The sequence below is a fragment of the Podarcis cretensis genome (assembly GCF_951804945.1).
Source record: "Podarcis cretensis genome assembly, chromosome: 10".
Taxonomy (NCBI): Eukaryota; Metazoa; Chordata; class Lepidosauria; order Squamata; family Lacertidae; genus Podarcis; species Podarcis cretensis.
In genome coordinates this window covers 24229633-24252098 of record NC_137179.1, presented here as the reverse complement: position 1 = coordinate 24252098, position 22466 = coordinate 24229633, and the positions used below count along the sequence as shown (strand labels likewise).

Sequence of the window (22466 nt, the reverse complement as noted above, 5' to 3'; positions counted from 1 at the left end):
AACCACCAACTCTTTCCATGTATAGAAGTCAAACAGACTGGCAATTAAATCTCACTTCAAACACTGATGATGGGGGCAGCATCCTCCATCACATCTGAGGTCATCAGGCTAGCTTAGGAGAAAGAAGTCAGGCCATGTGGCGCATACAGCTTTTTCCTTGAACACTTCCCTGCCACTCCTTACTCAAGAGGGCAGGGGCAGTATGTTCTGCCTGAGGCAGCTTCTCCACTTTACCTAATGGGGGGGGGGCTGATCCTGAATAGTGTTCAGGAGTACAATGTTTCAGAAGCTCTATGGAAATATTTATGTGGCAACATAAAAAAGTCTTTCTTATCACTGAACAAAAAGCCTATCTCAAAGCAGTTTAAAGATGGCATGTGATGGAGCAAGCTTGTTTTCTCCAGCTCCGGAGGTTAGGACTCAAACCAATGGATTTAAGTTACAGATAGGTAGCCGTAAAAAAATTCCTTCCAGTAGCACCTTAAAGACCAACTAAGTTAGTTCTTGGTATGAGCTTTCGTGTGCATGCACACTTCTTCAGATACAATGGATTTACGGTAAGTTACAAGAAAGGAGATTCTGACGAAACATAAGGAAGACCTTTCTGATGGTAAGAGCTGTTTGACAGTGGAATGGGCTTCCTTAGGAGGCTGTGGAGTCTCCTTCATTGGAGGTTTTTAAGCAGAGATTCAATGGCCATTTGCCAAGGATGCTTTAGTTGAGATTCCTGCATTGCAGGGGATTTGAATAGTTGACCCTCAGGGTCCCTTCTAACTCTAAGATTCTTTGATTCTATGAAACTGAGCTCTCCCCTCCTGTTATGCCCAATAAGCCGCACCATATGAGATGTTCCAATCATATCTTTCTGCTCAGAACTGACCAGAACAAAGACAAAGAGTATTAGGCTAGATTACAAAGTGATGCTCAGGTAGATCAGCTTTAGAGCCAGCAGTCTATCCCTTGATGGGAATATAGCTGGCAGATTAAAAACAAAAAAGCTTCAAAGGGCTTTCGTGCACAATGTTTTAAGGAGACCCAGCCAATATGTAATCTGACATCTTGTGGGTGGTTGTGTTCCTTCTCCAGCATGTGGGCAGTTTGGATCATAAAAGCATTGCATTTGACACGCACAAACATACTCTTGGCTATGGAGAAGGAACAGCTAAAATAATTGCTAGCGCAGGGTGGTGAAGGTGACATTGTGGCAAATACCTGTCTAAGGAAGAACAGAAAGAGCAGATTACTGTATATTTGAAGAATATAGGCTCTGGTGTCCCCAGTAAAAATCTTAACACAGCTCCTCTTTTTAAATACACAACATGGCTATATGGAATTTTCAGTTCAGAGGCAATATATATCCATGGATCCAATCCATAGTCTCTTTAACACCCCCAAATAAGCAACTGGGAAAAAAAACGCAAGCATAAATTGAACACGGAGAGCTGGAACATACAGTGCAGGACTCTTTGATTATTTGACGAGGCAAGCAATTGCACAAATTGTTTCTGTTTTATGTAATTACACTGATGGGGGTGGGGTGGGCAACAGGGAGACCAGCCTGGCCTATTCCTGTCCCTTGGAACATGAGTAGAGCTCTGATGGATCAGACCAAAGGCCCATCTAATCTAGCATCCTATGCCCACTGTAGCCAACCAAATGCCTCTGGGAAGACAAAAAAGCAGAATTTGCAGCTATCAGCACTCTTCCATCTTCCAAGTTGCGCTCTTCTTTAACAGAGAATGGAGAAATTAGCAGGTAATGTTTTCCACAACATGGAGCTAAACCTGGTCAAATTGCTGCAGATCAAATTGCTATTGAAGAGACTACTAGGGGAGATAGTTCAAAAAAGAAGCCCCAAAAGCCTAATCTAGCTAGTGAATATATGTAAAGGATTTTAATATCAATGATAGCGTAAGATGAAAAGGGCTTAAAGAGAGCAAGACTGTTAAGGGCATTTAAATAAAATGATTGTCTGGAGATGCTGGATCTGCATGCAGGTGTATTGATTCACTAAGCAGCCTTCTCGATGAATAACTCCCTGACTCTGAACTGACTCAGCCCATCCAGGCCTTGCACAGGGCACCAGAATAAGAAAGATCACCAAAGTCCACCCCTGTGGGAACTACAGCATGCTGAGAATTGTTAGGAGGCCCCTGAGTGATTTAACAATCAATCCATCTTCTCAGGGATTCTGGGAATTGTAGTTCTGTAAATTGAGGTCTCCTAACTCTCAGTACCCTATCCTGATAAATGTATCCAAGGTAGTACAGCAGGGAAAGAGAAAGCTTTGAGAGGCTCCTGCCACTCAGAGACCCCCTATTCCCCTCACAGAAAAAATAATTCTCAAAAGTGGTCAAAAAAATCAATCCCTCTTCCCAGGGAACTCTGGGAATTGTAGTTCTGTGAGGGGAATTGGGGTCTTCTCACAACTCTCAGCATCCTTAACATAGTTCCCAGGATTCTTTGGGAGAAGCCACAACTGTTAAAGTGGTATAATAATGCTTTAAATGTATGGTGTGGATAAGGCCTATGTTTTGCATTGTGATTTTTTAAAAAACAAAAAACAAGCCTTCACTGTCAGCATTTGCTGAAGGTTCCAAACACATGTACACAGTATGAGAGAAAGGGTGGGGGCTAGGATAGCGAGAGGAAGAACATGATAGTCACTGTGTGAGTTTTGAAATGTGAGGAACTTTCCTAAGTTATCATCACTCATGTGGGTCCACAAGTGGCTGGACAAATGGGGGGCAGCTTTGCCTTCAGAAAGTATTGCTGGTCTCACGTTCCACTGCTCAAAGAACTTGGTTCTTATAGCTTGATTTACAGCCCATTTAAAAATACTCATTCATGATGTACTACCCTAAAGAAATTTCACTCAGGTTTGATGAATTGTGGAAAGTTATTTAACAGAGCAATCCTATACAGGGCTGTTCAGAAGAAAGTCCCATTGAGTTCCATATGGGTTTCACTCCCAGGTAGGTGGAGAGACAACTGCACCCTTAGTTTTCTTTTAAGTAATTCCCTTTTTATAAGTGCAGCTACAGCATACATAAGCCCATGCACTTGATCCATCTAGTGACCATGCACTCATATAAGTAGACAGCCACATGCATATCTCCGGCCTATCTATCTATTGATTGATTGACTGAATGATTGAATTTATATCCCACCTTTTTCTCCAAGGAGCTCAACGTGGTATACATGGTTTCCCCCCTCCCCATTTAATCCCCACAAGTTAGGTTGAGAGGGAGTGGTTGGCCCAGCTTCATAACTGTGTGGAAATTTGAACTTTGGTCTCCCAAGTCCTAGTCTGAGACTCTAACCACTACACCACACTGGCTAAAATCTGGGTGATCAGCTATTTGGGTTTCAGTCCCTCTCCCTCCCCTTCACTCTCAAACAGCTGATTAATGATATTTCAGCTTTTTTAAAAAGTCTATACATGCATAGTCCCAAATACACTCTACTAGACTGGAGGTTTAAATTTTTAGCTCTATATTTAGAAGATGTTGTATTCACAGTAGTTTTTTGTTTTTATAACCTAACTATATGAAGTGGCTCTAAACAAGCTTTCCCAAACTTGGTGCCCTGGAGATATTTTAGACTACAATTCCCATCAACCCCAGCCAGTACAAGCAGGGAGTTGTAGTTGTAGTCTAAAAACATCTGGAGGGTGCCACGTTGGTAAACAAGCTCCGCTGATGTGACAGTGTTTGCTACAGAGGCATTATGAGTACATCCCTGGTCATATCCTTTATTATCAGGGGAAATGTTATTCCTCTGTCTAACAGATAATTGGCCATATTTTCTACCATGGAGATATCAATTTATTTCTAATAGATCTATAAATCAATGCATTCTCAAACCTTGTTCATAAGGTTCACACAAGACCCCCTTTTCTAATGCATTGCATCTATGCCCTCATTTGCATTATGACCCCAGGAGGCTAAAAGTTTTAATTGGCAAATCAATTGGATATTTTGTTTTCTAGTTCCACCTCAATATATGCTGAATATACAAACATCGTCTTAATGATACCCTTCTCTAATTATACATGTCACATCCATTGTGACCTTCAAATTGCAAAATCTGAGCGATCTCATTCCAAAGTTGGAGAGATTCCCTCCTTCTAATACCAAATCATAGTTCTTCCCCAAGCAGAGCTACATGGGTTTTAGAGCTTGAGCTCCCACCAATAAGCTGTTGACGTCATCACTTTGAGCTCCGGCAGCAGGTGTCCCAGAGAGACGGAGCTCATCCGGAATTGTAGCTATGTTGGCACCAGATACTTGGGACGGGACAAGCTGCCTCCATTAGGGAAGTATGTAACCGTCAGATGAGGGTGAGGAGGAGAGCCAGGAGTGCTGCTAACACCAAGCATGATCCAGCAGCGGAGGGCAAGAGCTTGTTGCAACACAAGCGGTGGCTTTATATTTTAACTTTGCAGCGTGCTCCTGTAATGCAGAATTAACAGTGGTGATGCAAATAATGGCATGTCCTTCTGCTGCTACAGCACAACACGTGGCTAATAAGTATGGTAAATGTTTCTGTCACACAGCATTGTCCCAGGCAGGTCACAGTTATTTGGCTCATAGCTAGAGAGAACTTTTATAAAGGATTAGACAAATCCATGGAGGATAAGGCTATCAGTGGCTACTAGCCGTGATGGCTATGTTCGCCCTACAAGGTCAAAGATGGTATGTTTCTGAGTATCAGTCACTGGGCATTGTACTTATGGCCTTCTGAGAGGCATGTCACTGGCCACTGAGAAAGGGAGACTGGTCTAGAGACTGGGCTTTTAGCCTGAGCCATCAGGCCTCTTCTTGTATTTTACCCCAGACCCTAATTACAGGGAAAACTAAACAGGCAGGATTTCTTTCTGTGGACGAGAAGCTGAAAGGCCAGTATGACTTGTGTATTTATTTTTGCATTCATGCATAAGCTACTATTTATAGATCAGCCTACAATGGAGGATTTCTGGATAGACTTACAAAGATAAGAATGAGTTAAAATAAACACAATTACAATAAAGATACAATAAAACACAGCAAGCAAAAACACTACTATAGCATCAGAAAGACCACTTTAAAAAAAAAACAGAACAGAGGGTCACCACAGATTAAGTAAGTTAAAAACACTAAGCAACTTCACAAAGGGAAATTTGTGGTAAACTACTGCATACGTTTAAAGGACTGGGTAAATAGAAAAGATATTTTCCTTGTGCCAGAAATCCATCAGTGTAGGTGCCCGGTGAAGGGACTGCATTTCACAGCCATGAGGCCATTGCTGAAAAGGCCTCTTCACATCTGGTCACCTGCTGCTCAAAGGGGCACTTGGAGAATGGCTTCAAGACATAGATAGGTAGGCACATGGGAGAAGGGGCAATGCTTCCAGAGCTCAAACTGTGAAAGGCTTTAAAGATAAATCTCAACACTTAATTAGAACCAGGATCCAGTATGGGTGGCTTAATATACCCATAATGCCCAGCCTCTTTCAATGCAGTAGCAGAAGTATTGTGTACCCTTCCCAGCCTATATTTGTTAAGATCTTCTGGATCCAATGATGTTTTTTCTGGAGTGATCACACTACCACCTCCTTTAAGGAGCATAGAACCATAGCATCTTTTAATGACGTATTCCCCACCTCCTGCACCAGCCAAGCTATCCTTTCCTCACTAGATGCAATGAGCGGGTGTGTGTGTGGGTGTGTGGGTGTGTGTGTGCGCGCGTCCAAGCATACATGTGGATGGTTGGGCTTCTACAAACACCTTTTCCACATCCTCAGGTCCTAAGAACTGAAAATCATCCAGTAAACAAAAATCAGACAGTGCCACTGACACCTCCACTGATTGGAATTAAATATGGAGTCCAAATTGTGACAGATACTAATGCTATTTCCTACTGTGTCGTATTTTAAAAGACCACAGACCACTCAGAAAAGCTCCGCAGTGACATTCGGCAGACAATGATGGTGGAGAACAACAGCTTTTTCGATGCCATTGCCACTAGAGCCAAAGCAGTCGTGATTTGTTTCTGGTTGGACTGGAAGTTTTGTGAGTGGGAGGGAGAGAGGGAATATTCTAGAATGCATCTCATTCCAGTTCTGAATCAAGCAGCATTACCTTCTGTCATAGGCATATAGAAGTGTTTCACATTACCTCTGATGTAGCTTCACTCCTCAGCTCCTACCATCAGAAGACTTGGAAATTTGTCAGCTAAGCTTAATGTTACACTACAGTTTACCTTAACTGTTGGGTGTTTGCCGACTTCCCGTAATAACAGCATCTGCCACTGATTAATTAGGTGTTGCTTTTCTCACCAGTCTTCAGGACAGCCATGAGGTGAATTACTGTTCAGGGTTTGAAGAAAACACCTCAGAAACTGAGCAGACTTCAATGTATAGAGCAAAATCTCTGAAAATAAACCACTGTGCAATAATGAATGCATGGAGCTAGTGGATATTGTTTGTTTTTATTCCTCCAGAACTAAATACTTGTTCAAACAACACATTCCAGATATGGCAGTAGCATTCATACCTACAAGGTGCTAGTACCCATGGGACTCTGTGTGCCTCTGTGGATCATTTGCAAGCCACTGAGGTAAATCAGCCCTATAGGCATTCTCTTACTGTGTAAGTTCAGCTAATATTCACATTTCCAGCATCCCAACAGGAATAATGGAAATCAGCTACATTCATGCATCATACAGTGATAATGTATTGAACTGATTATGGTGACCTATATATCTCTTCCTTACAGCCAATCAAGGGTTGGCTCTGCCTGTCATTGGTTCTATCTCCATCTACTGCTGGTCTCCCTGCCACCAACCCTCCTACCACTGGTAGAGGGAATATTCTAGAATGTATTTAGTAACTTTGCCCAGTGCACTCCAATCCTGAAGCAGTGAGATGTTTTGGGGTCCCAACAAGATCTGGAGGGCACAATGGACAGACAGCAGGTATGTGGCAGCCCTCAGCATCCCTACTCATTGTATCATCATATGAGCCAGACCTAAGCTGGGATAAAGCCTAATCATTCTAAGCGACAATCCCAGGATTTCAGAGGTCACAAAATGAACTGAAATACATTTTCTTAATGATAATGATTAGTAGTATATTACAGAAGTGCAATTAAGGACTTGAAGTCAAATATCAAATCCTCACAATATATAACAATTATATGGTAGCTAACTTTAGGAATATTGGAAGTCTCATAGTTTCAAGATTGTTAATGGATGATGAAGAAACACATATAGTTTGGATTATTGCAATGCTAGGTTGATTTTCCAGGATAGTCCATTAAATTGTGACTCACAGTTCAGGGATTTATGCTATGAAGACCTTGTAACTCATTTGAAAAGAATATTCAAGGGGACCTGCAACAAATTGTTGCAATGCAGTGTGTTTCTGTTCAGGTTTCAAGCCACTCCAATCCATTCCCCCTTTATCCTGCCTGCCCTCATCAGTATCCTGTGGCCATTCAATATGCTCAGCCCCCATTAGGGGTGCCACAGAATTCCAACAAAAGTGGGAAAGGGAACTGAAATTGTTGCTGCTTTCAGTCTGCACACAATACATAACTGATTACAACCCCTCTCCATTTGTGTGGTGTTTCCTTTGCATTGAAATGAACAGGGTGGAACAACATCATGACAAGGTAATTAGTTACACAAATTACATAGTTTCACCACAGCAGACAGCAAGACAAATGGTGTAGTCTTTGGTGGAAGATGAACTGCAGCAGGACAGAAACGGTGTTGTATGTGAGGAATACACAGCACAGTGGAAAACAACACCTTCTTACATCCCTTGTCCTCATAGGGATTAGGAATTATGTCCTCTCCCACTTCCGTTTCCCCCCTCTAAAGATTTGTTCCACTTCTGCAAATTGTGGGGTTCTCCCATGCCTGCCAATGCCTGTGTGTGTGTGTGTGTGTGATTCCATTTTTGCTACCTATTGATCCACACTCACCACGGAACATCAAAAACTGAGGGGTTGATGATTAATAAAGTAACAATTCTACTGGTTTCCGGGGATTCTTTTCCTCCCAGCAATTCTTCTGGGACTTGTGGCCAGCTGCTTTTTCTCTTACTTCTCCATTGGTCTTCGACCCTTGGCTTGTATTATGTGACTTTGGAATGTCCAAAGGGATCTGTTTTTCCACCCACCAATTTACACTCTGTCTGCGTGCCGATGGCATCTTGCTAATACAGTCCAGTCGCACTGAGGTTCATCTTCTAATCCACAGTATTAACAGAAGTTGTTCCATGCACACATTCTTAATAAGATAGCTCTTTCCTCTCATGAGAAATATTGGCCCCATGTTGTTCATAGTGAAAATGGGCATTTTTCCTCTTCTTCCTTCAGAGTCAGCCTATATGTTGGGTTAATAGTATGGATTAAAAAATAATAATGAGCATAGGCATGTGGGTGGATGTTATTAAGACCACAGCACACGAAGGGAGGTCTTATTCATCCCTCTCCTGTTGTAATTTAAATGAAAAGCACCACATCCAGCATATGCTGCAGTTGCTGTTAGTAAAAAGCTCCCATTGGTGCCAATGTGAGCTTTCCCCCTTAAAGTCTTAACTGCATTGTGTATGGAAAATTTCAGTGGGAATCCATTCGGGAAAGGAAAAACTAAACCTCCGGTCCCTGAGTGCTAAAGTCCCAATGAAAACTAGGAGCTTACAACTCAAAGGAGGTTGCCATGTGACTGATGATTCAGTCACATCTACACCATACATTTAAAATACGTGGCTTCCCCCAAAGAATCCTTGGAGCTTCAGTTTTGTTAAAGATGATAGAAATTGTAGCTTTGTGAGGGGTGAACTGCGGTTGCCATGATTCTTTTAGGGGAGCCATGTGCTTTAAATAGTGCTTCGAATGCATGATGTGAATGTGCGCCTGTGAACCATTACCCATCTCCAGCCAGAGGTATATTGCTAAGTACAGGATCTGTTCATCTGTCTGAAGTCCTCCCATTATACAGATGCAGTAGCTCAGGTGTGGGTTTAGTCCTCCATATGTTGGTGAACTACAATTCTCATCAACTCTGACCATTGACCACCCATCTCGGGCTGATGGGAGTTGTAGTTCAGCAACATCTGGAGGACCAAAGACTTTCTAAATCCTGTGTTAGCCAGTCTATACTGTGTGAGTCTATAAAATTGGAGTGTCTTCCTTTTAGAACGTGGACTTTGGACCTATACAGGAATGAGCTAGCTGTATAATGGGATGCCAACTGGTGGGGCAGGGAGGGTGTGTGGCCTCACCTTCATCAGTTCTTTTAAAAGGTATGCAGAATCCAGCAACTAGTGCTTTAAAAATATCCATGAAAAGAGGGCATTTCAATATTAAACATTTAATATAATGAGTGCACGGCACCTACCAGTAAGTCATAATAAATGTGTTACTTTTTAAGATGCCACAAGATTCTTTGTTCCTTAAAAAAATGTTACCACCTGTTAGTTGCTGAAGGTGAAACTGGTGTTAAAAGCTGCAGAGGGGTCTGGTTCAAACGCTGACAGCCCTGTGCGGATGTACAGTAGTTGAAATAATGGTGAAAGATAAGGAGAAGGACAGGGAAGCCAGATTCAGGGCCAAACCAGATGTTAAAGGGGGCCTTGCATTTAATGTGTCTTTTTTTTGTAAATGCAAATCACATCAGCTAGCAGAAAGTGATGATTAAGGAGATCAGGGCAGGCATTCCTTCTCCCTGCCACTGTCTTGAGGAAATTCTCTCTTGGAAGGGGGTAGTTGCATTACTAGGAACTCCCCCGTTGCCACCAATTGGGTATTACCTTCCAAGGCAAATACCAGCTTCAGAAGGAAATTCTTCAGGATTGATGCACAGGAGGAAGTGGTCCATGCATACTCTGGCCCTGTTAACTATCACTTGCCTCTGAGCTGTTGCAACCTGCATTTTGCAAAATCCTGCATGTTTTCAAGTCTAGTTTGGTCCTTATAGTGCCGAATGATAACCAGTTTAGCTTGAAAACAAGGTTGACATATAGCACCACCATGTGGCATCTGACAACATTAAAGCAGTAATATAAAGTCTTGTTCACACTACCTACTGTGTCGGCATAGCTGGTTATATAGCATCAGCCCTAAAGGTCCAGATGCTGGAGCAAAAGCCACACATATAGTATCCTCACAGCCATGGTAGGAACTGCACAGTAGCGACCGTCACCATCCAGTCTCTTTTCAAATGGTGCAGCAATAAAATGGCTAGCACATTTGCAAAGCTAAGCAGGGTCCAGCATGGTTTCGAGCTGGATGGAGGACCACGTGTTGAGATTCCAGAATTGCAGGGGGTTAAACTAGATAATCCTCAGAATCCCTTCCAACTCTATAATTCTATGATTCTATGATCATTGCTATTCCAGCATACACACAACCTGTTCCTATCAAAGCATACCTGTCCGGCACAAGGGCTCCTGCTAATAAGGCTGATATCCCTCTTCTTGCCTAAGAAGTAACATAAGAAAAGCCCCATTGGATCAGGCCAAAGGCTCATCTAAGCCAGCACCATGTTCTCGCAATGGCCTGTGATGTCCATTAAGGCAAATCAGTCACTCTCCCACCAACCCAATTCTTCCAAGCCCACCAGCCTTTGTACAAACTACAGGGTCCAGAAAAGAGAGGGGAAATGTGTCTTGAATGTGTGTTGAAAGTATTGTGTGTACACAGCCCAGGAAGCGTCTCTTTAGGGTTCGTGTAGGGGTTATTCCCAGCCTTACCAGGAGATGCCAGGACTGAACCTGGGGCCTTCTGCAGGGAAGGTGGTGCTCTATCACAGAGCTATCCCTCTTCCCTCCTCCCCAGACTTCTACCTGGCAGCATTTCTTTCCATCGTCAAAAGGGAAACTCCTATGAGGATATGTGCAAGATTCAGATATGGATGCAGAGCCTTCCTGAATCAAGGTTCCCCCTTTGCATGTTACAAAGAAGCACCACCAGCTGCATGCTCCTGTCACTGACCTCTTATGTCCAACACTCCTCTTAGTTGCTGTAAATGACTGTTTAAGGGGGTGGGAGTGGTTATTTGGAGAGTTTAAAGTGCTATTTGTCTGACTTGCTAGTTTTGCAATGCAAACAAGGGCTTGTCTGCTCTCATGTTGGTTAGAGGGTTGGGCTTGGTCCAGAGGGTTAAAAAAAAGGGGTAAAGGACCCCTGGACCAGGGGTCAGCAATTTTTTTCAGCAGGGGGGCAGTCCACTGTCCCTCAGACCTTGTGGGGGGCTGGACTATATTTTTTTGGGGGGGCAATGAATTCCTATGCCCCACAAATAACCCAGAGATGCGTTTTAAATAAAAGGACACATTCTACTCATGTAAAAACAAGCTGATTCCCGGTCCGTCTACTGGCCGGATTTAGAAGGCGATTGGGCTGGATCCGGTCCCCGGGCCTTAGTTTGCCTACCCATGCACCTGGACAGTTAAGTCCAGTCAAAGGCAACTATGGGGTTGCGGCGCTCATCTCACTTTCAGGCCGAGGGAGCTGGCGTTTGTCCACAGACAACTTTCCGGCTCATGTGGCCAGCATGACTAAACTGCTTCTGGTGCAACGGAACACCGTGACGGAAACCAGAGCGCATGGAAACAGCAGTACCTATTTGCTTGCACTGGTATGCTTTTGAACGGCTAGGTTGGCAGGAGCTGGGACAGGGCAACGGGAGCTCACTCCGTCACGGGGATTCAAACCGCCGACCTTCCGATCGGCAAGTCGAAGTGGCACCCAGGTTCAAATGCCCTCACAGCCATGAAGCTCAATGGGTAACCTTGGGCCAATCATCGTTGTGCATGCTAATCTACTCTACAAGGTGTGGTGAGGACAACAGAAAAAGAAGATCCCCATAAGAACCTTTGAGCAAGGGTGGAATAATCATACAATAAATAAAAGGGAAATGTACATTGAGCAGCTTAATGGTGTAAATTGCACAAAAGAAGTGCACAGTTGATTTACACCTTACGTGTGAAAACTTTTGTTGTAGTACTGCAATCAAAGCAGAGGTATAGGACACCTTTTATAGATTTCAGTTGATTTAGTATGGAGTGGGGAATACTTTCCTAATGCTTGCTTATGTTTAAATTCACTGATCACTGATATGGGAAGTTAGATACATCTTTAAATGGGTTTCATGGGTACACTAAGAAGAACAAACTTGAGAAAGTTTGGTGTGAGTTGAAATGCCTGTTCTTTAATTACTGTGCTTGCTAGCTTCTCATGTGGCATAAAACTAGAGACTTTAAAAAACCTAAACCTCTTGAGATAGACTGTATTATGCTATGAATCTGGTTGCTACTTCTCTCACAAGTTACTGTGGGAGTCATCTGATAGCAACACACAGTAATTTCGCCCATATACAGTGTGATATTACTTTACTTGCAAATCCTCTTTCTAATTTGGTGCCAATCATCATTTGCTAGCCTCAAGTCCCTCTAAATGATTATAACTTGTGATGACTGAGTTTAGACTACCACTAAAATATTTAAACAAGCCTTTAGATCAGAGGCACTGTCTTAGGTTTCTGCAGGAGCAGGGCAAAGGGATTTCAGTAGGGGAGGAAGGATTTGCAGCAAGGATCAAAGGCCTGCCCTTGGATCTATTTATTTCAAGTGCAAAAGGGAGACAGGAGAGTATTTTAGGACGTTTCTGTATTGAAGGCTTTAGATGTAAATATGTATAAAATAAACCATAATTATTTGGAGGGGCTAATTATTATTACTTCCATGCAAGCAACATTTCTGAAGATTTTTGAACTATCATAGTTAATGACCCACTTGTGCTTATGAGGATTTTAGTACATGCTGGATGTTGCTGAATATTAATAACAAAAAGGTCCCATATAATAATGCCTGTTAGATAAAGTGATATTTAATGAGATACATACAGTAAGAAGCAAAGTAAATGCACAAACCATTGTAGACACACAAGCCACAGTAATTCGTGATGTGTTATATGCATTAGGATGCTCAGAGATCTTAACATTTGGGTTTGTGATTATAATATGCCATTAAACCCTACCATTAAGGCAACAGACCTGTACACACCTACTGGGGATACACAGTTCAGTGGAGTTTACTTCTGAGTAAACATGCTTAAGAGGTTGCAGTTAATTGGAAGAAAGATCTGTTGAAATAAATAGATCCTCTAAATCAATATTGTTAAAATTTAGATGCTCTTACAATAGTCTGTTCCCTGTGTTATTGATCTCTCCTTTCTCCTTCTTTTAGGAGCTTTGTGGCACAATTCTGTGCATGTCTGTGTAGAAGTAAGCCTTGCTAAGTTTCTGTGGGCACATGTTCCCAGGCACATGTGGAGTATAACCTTAGACATCTCCTATGACCATCACAGCTAAGACTGAAGAACGGTTTACGTGAATCTGAAAGCTTGCATATGTTTTCAGGTTTCTAGTGAGTTAATCGTTTAGGGAGCATAAAAAATAAAAAACGTGCAGATGCATAATGTGATATCTCAAGAGGCTGGGGGAATATACACTGGAGAAGATTTGCTGTCGTTCAAAGTTTCTTTAAGACTCATAACAAAATGGATTTGTATTGCTATAAAGCTGCTGTAGTTCATGATCCTTGTTATACATGTAATAATGATAAGAAAGCCAGCTGCCTGCATACTGGCACTTTTGATCACCTTGGTGATAGAGATCAAAATCTCCCTCTTTCCCAGGAAAGCAAGCCAGAGAAAGCCTTTGCAAAGCCATGGCACCAAACTGATAGGTCAGTTTCCTTCGGATTTTGATTATTTCTCCTGTTCTTCCGTAATTCCTCAGAGCTCTGGCCATTTTCTGGTAGGTCATGATCTTCCGATTTCCCTTGCGTTCCCCCCACAGTTCTGCCAATTTCTCCTTGTGTTTGGAAACAAACTGGAAGACTCCATTGGGCTTATCTAACCACTGGATGCAGTTTGCCAGGTCTGGATTATGGAGAGATTCGTGAAGATATTCAAACAGGCGTAGCTTCTTCCTGCCTATCAGGAAATTTAAAATAATAATAATAATAATAATAATAATAATAATAATAATAATAATAATAATAATAAACAGGTCCAATACCTTGCCCCAAAATGGGATATTGGAGACTGGCTGATAATTATCCAACATGGTGGGATTCAAGGGAGGCTTTTTCAATAGAGGTCTTATAACTGCCTCCTTCAGGCATGCTGGAACCATGCCTTGCTGTAAGAAGGCACTGACCACTCCCTTTACCCCTGCTGGCCCTTTTGATGAGCCAGGAAGGACAAGGATCTAGCATCCTTGGGCTGTACAAAATAAAAAGTATCCATTAACACCAGACAAGAAGAGGCCAGTTACATCCACCAGATCTGTATCAACTATAGCATCCAAGTCAGAATGGATCCAAGTGATTTTGTCAGCAAAGTGCAGAACGACTTGTTCACAGTGGTCCATTGAGTGGTCTAAATTCTCCTCACGATGGCCAAATTGTAAAATACCCCTGACCCCACATCTCATTGGATGTCAGGATTTGACACCTACCTTTCCTTTCCATTCTGAACAGAGGAGCTTCTCTGTGTGAGTGAGCACAGCGGTAGCTGATATAAGTGCCTTCCACCACCCATAAAATTGATGGGGCATGCCCATATAATTTTGTGGTCCTCTCTTTCTACTATTTTAGATACCCATTTAGATGTGGCAGACATAATGCCATGCCTCTTCGGCAACCATTTTATGTTATGCCACATCCCCATGGCAGCCATTTTGTGTTATGTCATGTTCCCACAGCTGCCATTTTGTGACTGGTGCCCATGGTGCTTAGTCCAAATGCCCACTCACCCCCCAAAAGTTGACGAACCCTGATCTAGAATCAAAACAATGCACACATGTAATTTCCAGAAAGTTCACAAACCTTTCCTGCCTTTTTGCTGCAAAGGTAAGACATACATCTCTGGATTTTCTGGAACGGTCTGCAGAGTATGGTACTCAGCTGCACCCAGATAGAAATCTGCCTCTGTATTCTTAAAGAAATGTACAATAATAGTGCGAGGAGACATGAAACGGAGTGAAGTTATTTATCTGCTCTCTAGAATTCCACAGTGACCCAAGCTTTCTTCAAGTGAAAGAGCAAAGGTCTGTGAAGCTATGCCTTTGACCTTGCTTCTGATGATGAAGGGCTTTGGCAAATCCCACAGTGGCTATCTGTTATGGGAGTAACTGGGGGGGCAGGGAAGGGCAGCTGCCCCCCTAAATCAATAAAAATACATAAAAATACATAGCAAACTGAGGTTCTATCCCCCCCACCCCAGCAAAAGGTCTGCCCCCCAAACAAAAATCCTGGCTATGGCCGTGCTGTGTCTCTGAGGTGAGGAGGACTTCACACATAGACTTCTATGCACACAGCTTTCCCAGGCTCTAGGGAACTCTACGCACGTAGAGGTCTACATGCAAAGTCTTCCACACCTCAGTTTTTCATGCTAAAGTGAGGATGGTAGGAGCAGGGCAGGGGAAACTAGTCAGGGGTGAGACTTGAGACTCTCTCAAAGCCACACACCTCCCTGGGTCCTACCTATTAAGTAGTGGGTTGACAAAGCAGACGACACAGAGATTTCTCCAAGTAGTTCTTTATAAGTAAGCTGAAACTGAACTGAACTGAACACAGCTCAGCCTTTTATAGGCAGCCGGCTGTCAACATTGTAACAACAACAGCCCAGGGTTTCCTGCCTAAATTAACTGACGTGGACCTGAGTGAAAACTATGTACACAATACCCCCTGGTGGCCAGGGTGAGAACTTCAATATATAACACCACCCATCAGTGGTCCTGTTCTGCACTCTCCTCCTGCTTTTGCTCAGCTGGAAAGCGTCCTTGAACTCTTGCTTGCCTGGATAGAGAGATGTGGGTTGTGTACATGTAGAAACTTCTGATTTTGTGTGACTGGAATATAGCCTACTGAACAAAGATGGGGCATAGGCATCACTTGTTACCTCTGGCCCCACTCTCTATAAGCATGTGGCCCCCAGAAGGGAAATATGGCCCTTGGGCTGAAACAGGCTTCCCACCTCTGATGTCAAGAATGCAATAGAATAGAATGCATTTTTCATTTCTCCGCCGCCACCCCTGCCCTTAAATACTGAGTTTTACTTACTAGTAAAGTCGGTGTTTCACTCCAACTATATATTGGTTTATCTGATAGGTAACTTGGGTTTGCTTGGAGAGAATGGTGATGGTAAGTCAGACAGTTTTTAAAGTCTTCTTGGGGGAAATAGACAGAATATGTCAGCAAGAGGTAAAGAATAAGTGTAAACGCTCATTCATTTACAATATTTATTTGCTGCCCAATAGCAATATGCTGAGAGGATTACAGTTAAATGCTAAATTACAAGTATAAGCAATAAAATGCTAAGCAGAGAATACAAACCGTTTAAAACTAAGAGTATAAAAGAAAATAATCTCCACATGGAGGATAATTCCTGAATAGGGCTGTCCAAAACTCTACTTTATTGGAGAGCTCACTCTGAGATGTGTCTCATTTTACATAACGCAGCCCAAATCCAGGACACCATTTTCCGAGTCCAATATCCCATGCAAGTTGCATGACCCATGCAAGATCATGGACCCAGAAACAACATTTTTGGGGTGCACAGTGCCCAATCTCTTTTTTCCTGGGTTAAGATCTTGGCCCAAAATCACGCAAGAGCGAGGCACCCAAAATGGCCACCATACTCTCGTGGGGGGAAATGGGATGTCACAGTTTTTCCAGGGCAATTGATGGGTATGGCTTACTGTACTGGACTAGGAAGGCCTAGGTTCAGATTTTCACTCAGCCACAAAGCTGAATAGAAGACGGTGCTGCACCAACCATAATTGCCCAGCCAAACAAACCTCACAGGGCTATTGTGCAGATTAAAATGGGAGGGAATAAGTATGCCATCCTGAGGTCTTTCAAGGAACGGACAGGATGTGTGTGGAAATGAAAATATAAATAATTAGATTTAATGCACATTATACTCCAGCAATTGTTTGCTGGATTCTTTCTCCATAATGTAATTTACCATAAGTTTTTTTATGCTGAACACATCAGATTTGGGGGACAGGTGGGGAAACAGACAGTGCATCTTTTTCATGTATATTCTGACATTCGGAAATAATTGGAACTTACACATAATCAGAACCTGGGACTCTGGGCTCATTTGGGAAGAAGAACAGGATAAAGATGTAACAAATAAAATAAAACAAAGCTGGAATATAACTAGTATTGCTTTTTTACCTGGCGCATAATTACAGTCACCATAGGAATGTTGCTGTAACACCTCCAAGGCATCTTCAAGGGCTTGTCCTAGCAAGTCTTGGTCTGTAAAGCTCTGTGACAAACATATAACTGAAAATGTGCAAGATGCAGCTTTGTATACACTATGTCATTATATATATATATATTTCCAAAATATCTCTTTGGGAGTTGCCAGACTTGCTCTGAATTCGAGGTGGGGGGGGCATTTTACAGAATGACAAAAAGCCTGCTGCCCAAATTAGGAGAGCAGTCGGCAGGATAATGTGCAGTTCACCAGGCGCAGCTATCTAGAGACATGCAACCGTTGCATTCATAGTGATGAGTTTCTGAGAGAAGATTTGACTAGGGCTGGGCTGGGTTGAAGTCCATATCATGACAATGCTTTCATAATTTTTGACCTGGTAATATATTGCGAATCATGATGAGTCTATGTGTGCTATGCAGAACTCACAATGTGGGGAAAACCATGAAGCCAGCCAATGCATCTTTTGATTCCTGCACACCCCGTTAACTCTGCCAGCTCAGCTCTCCCCGCCTCCTTCAGGGGGCAGTGAATCACAAGAGCAGGCGCTGGCAAAAATCACAATGAGAGAAAAACCATGAAGCCAGCCAACTACCTATTAAACTACAGAATGGCGGATAAAGTTTATATCTTCACCACATTTTGGTAATTTTCGTAAGCGTACACTGCTCTGCATCTGACAGATCTCCAGCTGATGGATGACTAAGCATTGACAGCAATTAAAGTGACTTTATAAAGAATTCCTTGGAAAAATTGGAAAGCTTTTCTCAAAGAAAGAAACCAATGGCTTGCAAACTTACCATTTCTTTTTTTAAAAAGCAAATATCAGATCTTCAAGCCTGTGTGAAAGCAAAACAGCTTTATTTAGAGCTGGAGTTACTGTTCAAAATCAAAAAATGACATTGAGGTGTAATTTCTCTTCCATAATTGATGGCAGATTCCACTCCTATTACCAATTTAGTTTATTTACTTATGCACTTTCCCCCATTTATTTATGGCACAGACTTAAACTGCCTTTTAGTTCCTCTTCCCAGAAAGCTCTGGGAATTGTAGTTCTGTGAGAGTGCTAAGTGTCTCCTAACAATTTCCAGTACTCTTAACATGCTACAGTTCCCAGGATTCTTTGGGGGGAACCATGACTGTTAAAGTGATATAAACTCAAAAGGAGAGTTTTACTTTATTGAAAAAACTAATCCTACTTCATTGCAAGTATGATAACAGTGAACTATGTAAATGCTTTATGGATTTCCTGAATTAGATTAGAGAAAACTATTTTGCAAAAATGTAAATATTGGGCAAAAATACATATACAAATGTGTTTACTAGGAGAAATACACACAAAAAGCTTACAAATTTTTATGAAGACAATTGTTTTTTTAAAAAACTGGTGTAGAAATGTGGCGAAATGAATTTAAGATTGGAAAAATGAGAAACTGAGAGAAACCAAAATTCACATATTTACTCATCTCTAGTGATGGGAGGGATACACATTTTTTAAAATAAAACAAACAATGATGTTTTACTGGAGTGTACATAATCACACCCAAAGGACTATGGAAAGACAGAAAGAAAGAAAGAAAGAAAGAAAGAAAGAAAGAAAGAAGAACATTACTGGTGAATTTTGATTTCACTAGCCACAATTATTGTGACTCTGCAATTTGCCATGCACAGCAAAAAAATGAAAACACGAGTATTTAAAAACGGGTTGTGACACATCCAGCTGTGTCACAGAGACTGCCCTGGACTAGATACAAAGGAAGCCTTGGCTTCTGCTTAGTGCATGGGATGGAGAATTTGCCAAAAACTGTTGTTCTCCTTGCTGGACAACAAGCTGATCATTGGTCAAAATTCTTTTCTTGCTGACTGTCCATCAAAAAGGGGAAAGAAATGTGCCAGCCTTCTCCTAAGCCTTTAATAGTGATTTTATGAACAGGAATGAGCAAGTGAAGCCTTGTATGGCTTGCAGCTAATATCCGCAGATCAAGCTGCTGTTAAAGGTGACTGTTGGTTAATGTTAGCAAACCTTTAGGGCACAGCAGCCCCTGTCCCACTTCGCACCTGGTCACAGTGCAATCAGCTGAAGTCACTGGCTTTAGAAAGGCATCACTTTTTCAGAGAGCTGGTCGTTCAGAAGAAGCGTTGCATACCCTTCAACATTTATCTGATGAAAATAGGGACGTCCCATTCCATAATGATAATTTTGCTGTTTATACCCCACACATCTTACTGGGTTGCCCCAGCTACTCTGGGAGGCTTCCAACATATATAAAAACATAATAAAACATTAAACATTATAAAAAAAAAACCTTTCTTATACAGGATTGCCTTCAGACAGCTTGGGGGTTGGATAACTCCATACCCTCTAACATTTCTCCAATGAAAATAGGGATATCCTAAGGAAAAGTGGAGGGACGCGGGTGGTGCTGTGGGTTAAACCACAGAGCCTAGGGCTTGTCGATCAGAAGGTCGGCAGTTCGAATCCCCACGACAGGGTGAGCTCCTGTTGCTCGGTCCCTGCTCCTGCCAACCTAGCAGTTCGAAAGCACCTTAAAGTGCAAGTAGATAAATAGGTACCACTCTGGCAGGAAGGTAAACGGCGTGGACCTAATGGTCAGGGGTCCCTTTACCTTTAAGGAAAAGTGGGACATTCCAGGATCAAATCAGAAATTGGGACAGCTTCTCTAAATGAGGGACATCCCTAGAAAATAGGGACATTTGGAGGGTCTTGAGTTGCCATTTATCATCCTGGGCATCAGTTATATGTGGACAGCTGCTGGTGTCCACACAGCCCTGTAGGATGCACTGGAGCATATGCCCAACTTCCACCCATCCTTGCTGCCACGGGACCCCTTGCTTGGCATTAAGAAAATAATAACAGCTGAGGTGCTGCTGCTAGTAGCCACCACTTAGAATAATAAAATTGTAGAATTGTAGAGTTGGAAGAGATCATTTTGCAATGCAGGAATCGTTTGCCCAATGTGGGGCTTGAACTCACAACCCTGAACTTAAGAGTTTCATGCTCTACCAGCTGAGCTATCCCCAAGTTATCTTGGCCCACCCAACCACATTCTGGCTGCTTGCCACACACATCACACCCTCCTCACCCCTGGATGTCCTCACTCAACAGCCGTACTTTTGAATGGGAGCCAAGTGACAGTAGGCGATAAAACAGCTAAAATCTTACAGCACTTATTCTGGAAACACTTACCTAGGAAACGGCACTGATTCAAAGTGCACAGGAACTGCCTTATAGGCAACACAGAAGAAAATTAACTCCACAGAGGGGCTGCGTTTAAATAACCCATTTTGGGGAAGTACTGTAATTGGGGATTTCTCTTTAAAACAAAAGATGCGGCACACTGCAGCCTTAGCTTTAAAAAAGCGCTTTTGCCGCCTTTTCATGAACAAAGGGGAAAAGCAGAAAGAAGAAGGAAGTTTCTTAATGCTAGGGCAAGCATGAAGGTGGACCCAAGGTTAGCTATTCTGTTGGAAAGAAATGGAATCAATGCTTTGAAGAGAAGAAGAAGAGGAGTTTGGATTTGATATCCCGCTTTGTCACTACCCGAAGGAGTCTCAAAGCGACTAACATTCCCCTTTCCCTTCCTCCCCCACAACAAACACTCTGTGAGGTGAGTGGGGCTGAGAGACCTCAGAGAAGGGTGACTAACCCAAGGTCACCCAGCAGCTGCATGTGGAGAAGTAGAGACGCGAACCCAGTTCACCAGATTACGAATCTACCGCTCTTAACCACTACACCACACTGGCTCTGAAATGGAGGAGGATTTAGGCAGTAGAGGCTGGTTCATTAGGACAACTGGGGCATTGCCCCACCAAGCTCTGTCTGCCCTCAACCAACCCCCAGATTCCTGCCCCCTTGCTTACAACCAACCAACTGCAAAAAGAGAGAGAGCTTTTGAACTGGAGGTCTAAATGCAAAAGAGGACAGCTTTAACAGTTGGTAGTTCCACCAACCTGAGAAGTTCTGGGTGGTCCTGGCCCAGGAGAAAGCATTATCTGTGGCAGCTCCCCAGTTGCGGAATTGTGTGAGGGCCACACACAGCTTCATCTGGCACCTTCACTATATAGTTTTCTGTGAATGCTTGAAGGTGCACCTCTTTAAGCCTTGGACACTTGAGGTATATATATTTCTTGTGACTTCAATTTCTTTTAAACTGTTTTTAATGTTGTGTTTTAAATTCATGGAGTTGTAGAACTGGAAGGGACTTGGAGGGTCATCCAGTCCAGTTCCCTGCAATGCCCTGGGACTTTAAGGTAAAGAGTGGGCAATGAAATAAAATAAACATAATGTAGAAGAGAGAATACATCCCTTGTCATTTTTTCTGTATCCCTGTGTATGCTTGCAGATATATGTGTGTGTGTGCGCGTCTATATGTACACACAAACATATATCTTCCTATATACATATAAATGTAAGACTGTTGTCATGCTCTGTAGTTTGCGGCAATGGCAACTCCAGTATGATGAGCAGCCGGCAAGAGAGCGGGGAACAGTGGTGGTGCCAGGCGGCCCAGGCAGGAACGGGGTCAAAGGCGCTTCTCAGAGCAGTTTAGCAAGCTGTTCTGAGAAGCACACGTCTTTATTTGAGCATGTGAACTTGAGCACTGAGCCATGTACCAAACGGCTGAACATCAGAAATGAAAAATCTATAATTAAAAGGGGGGGAGGAGAGAACAGAGAGAACGGAGGGGGAATAAGAGAAGGTCCTGTTTTATTGTGAAAACCCTAACAGGCAATAGAGAGAGAGAGGGAATGCACTTTCCTGTTTCCCACCCTCAAAGCCTAGGCCTGTGTGAGCCACATACTTCAAGCACCAAAAATAGTTAAACGGAAGGAGTTTTGAAAATGTGAGGCATGATGACTCGGCATGGGATTTGGAACCAAAGCTGACTGAGCAGTAAATTTCCTATCAATCTGCCATTCTCCTTTGTAAGTTGTTCAACCGAACTTACCAAGCGGGGCTGCCCTTGAAGCTGTCCCAGAAACTCCAGCGGGTGCAGAATGCTGCAGCGAGGCTCCTCACGGGGTCTCTGCCATGGGAGCATATTCACCCAGTGCTTTTCAAGCTGCACTGGCTCCTGGTGGCGTACAGGGTCAGATTTAAGGTGCTGCTTTTGACCTTTAAAGCCCTTCACGGCCTAGGACCCTCGTACCTACGGGA

General features: G+C 42.8%; 1 protein-coding gene across 1 annotated transcript; it reads right to left on the bottom strand.

The window, feature by feature from the left end:
- Positions 1 to 12864: 12864 nt before the first annotated feature.
- On the bottom strand, positions 12865 to 18753 carry SPIC (Spi-C transcription factor; the record flags this gene model as incomplete). The annotated part of the gene is made up of 5 exons (XM_079992038.1): positions 12865 to 13990; positions 14887 to 14995; positions 16123 to 16283; positions 17245 to 17355; positions 18750 to 18753. The coding sequence occupies 5 exons, from the start codon at positions 18751 to 18753 to the stop codon at positions 13536 to 13538; spliced, it is 840 nt and encodes a 279-aa protein (XP_079848164.1). The 3' UTR covers positions 12865 to 13535.
- Positions 18754 to 22466: the final 3713 nt, after the last annotated feature.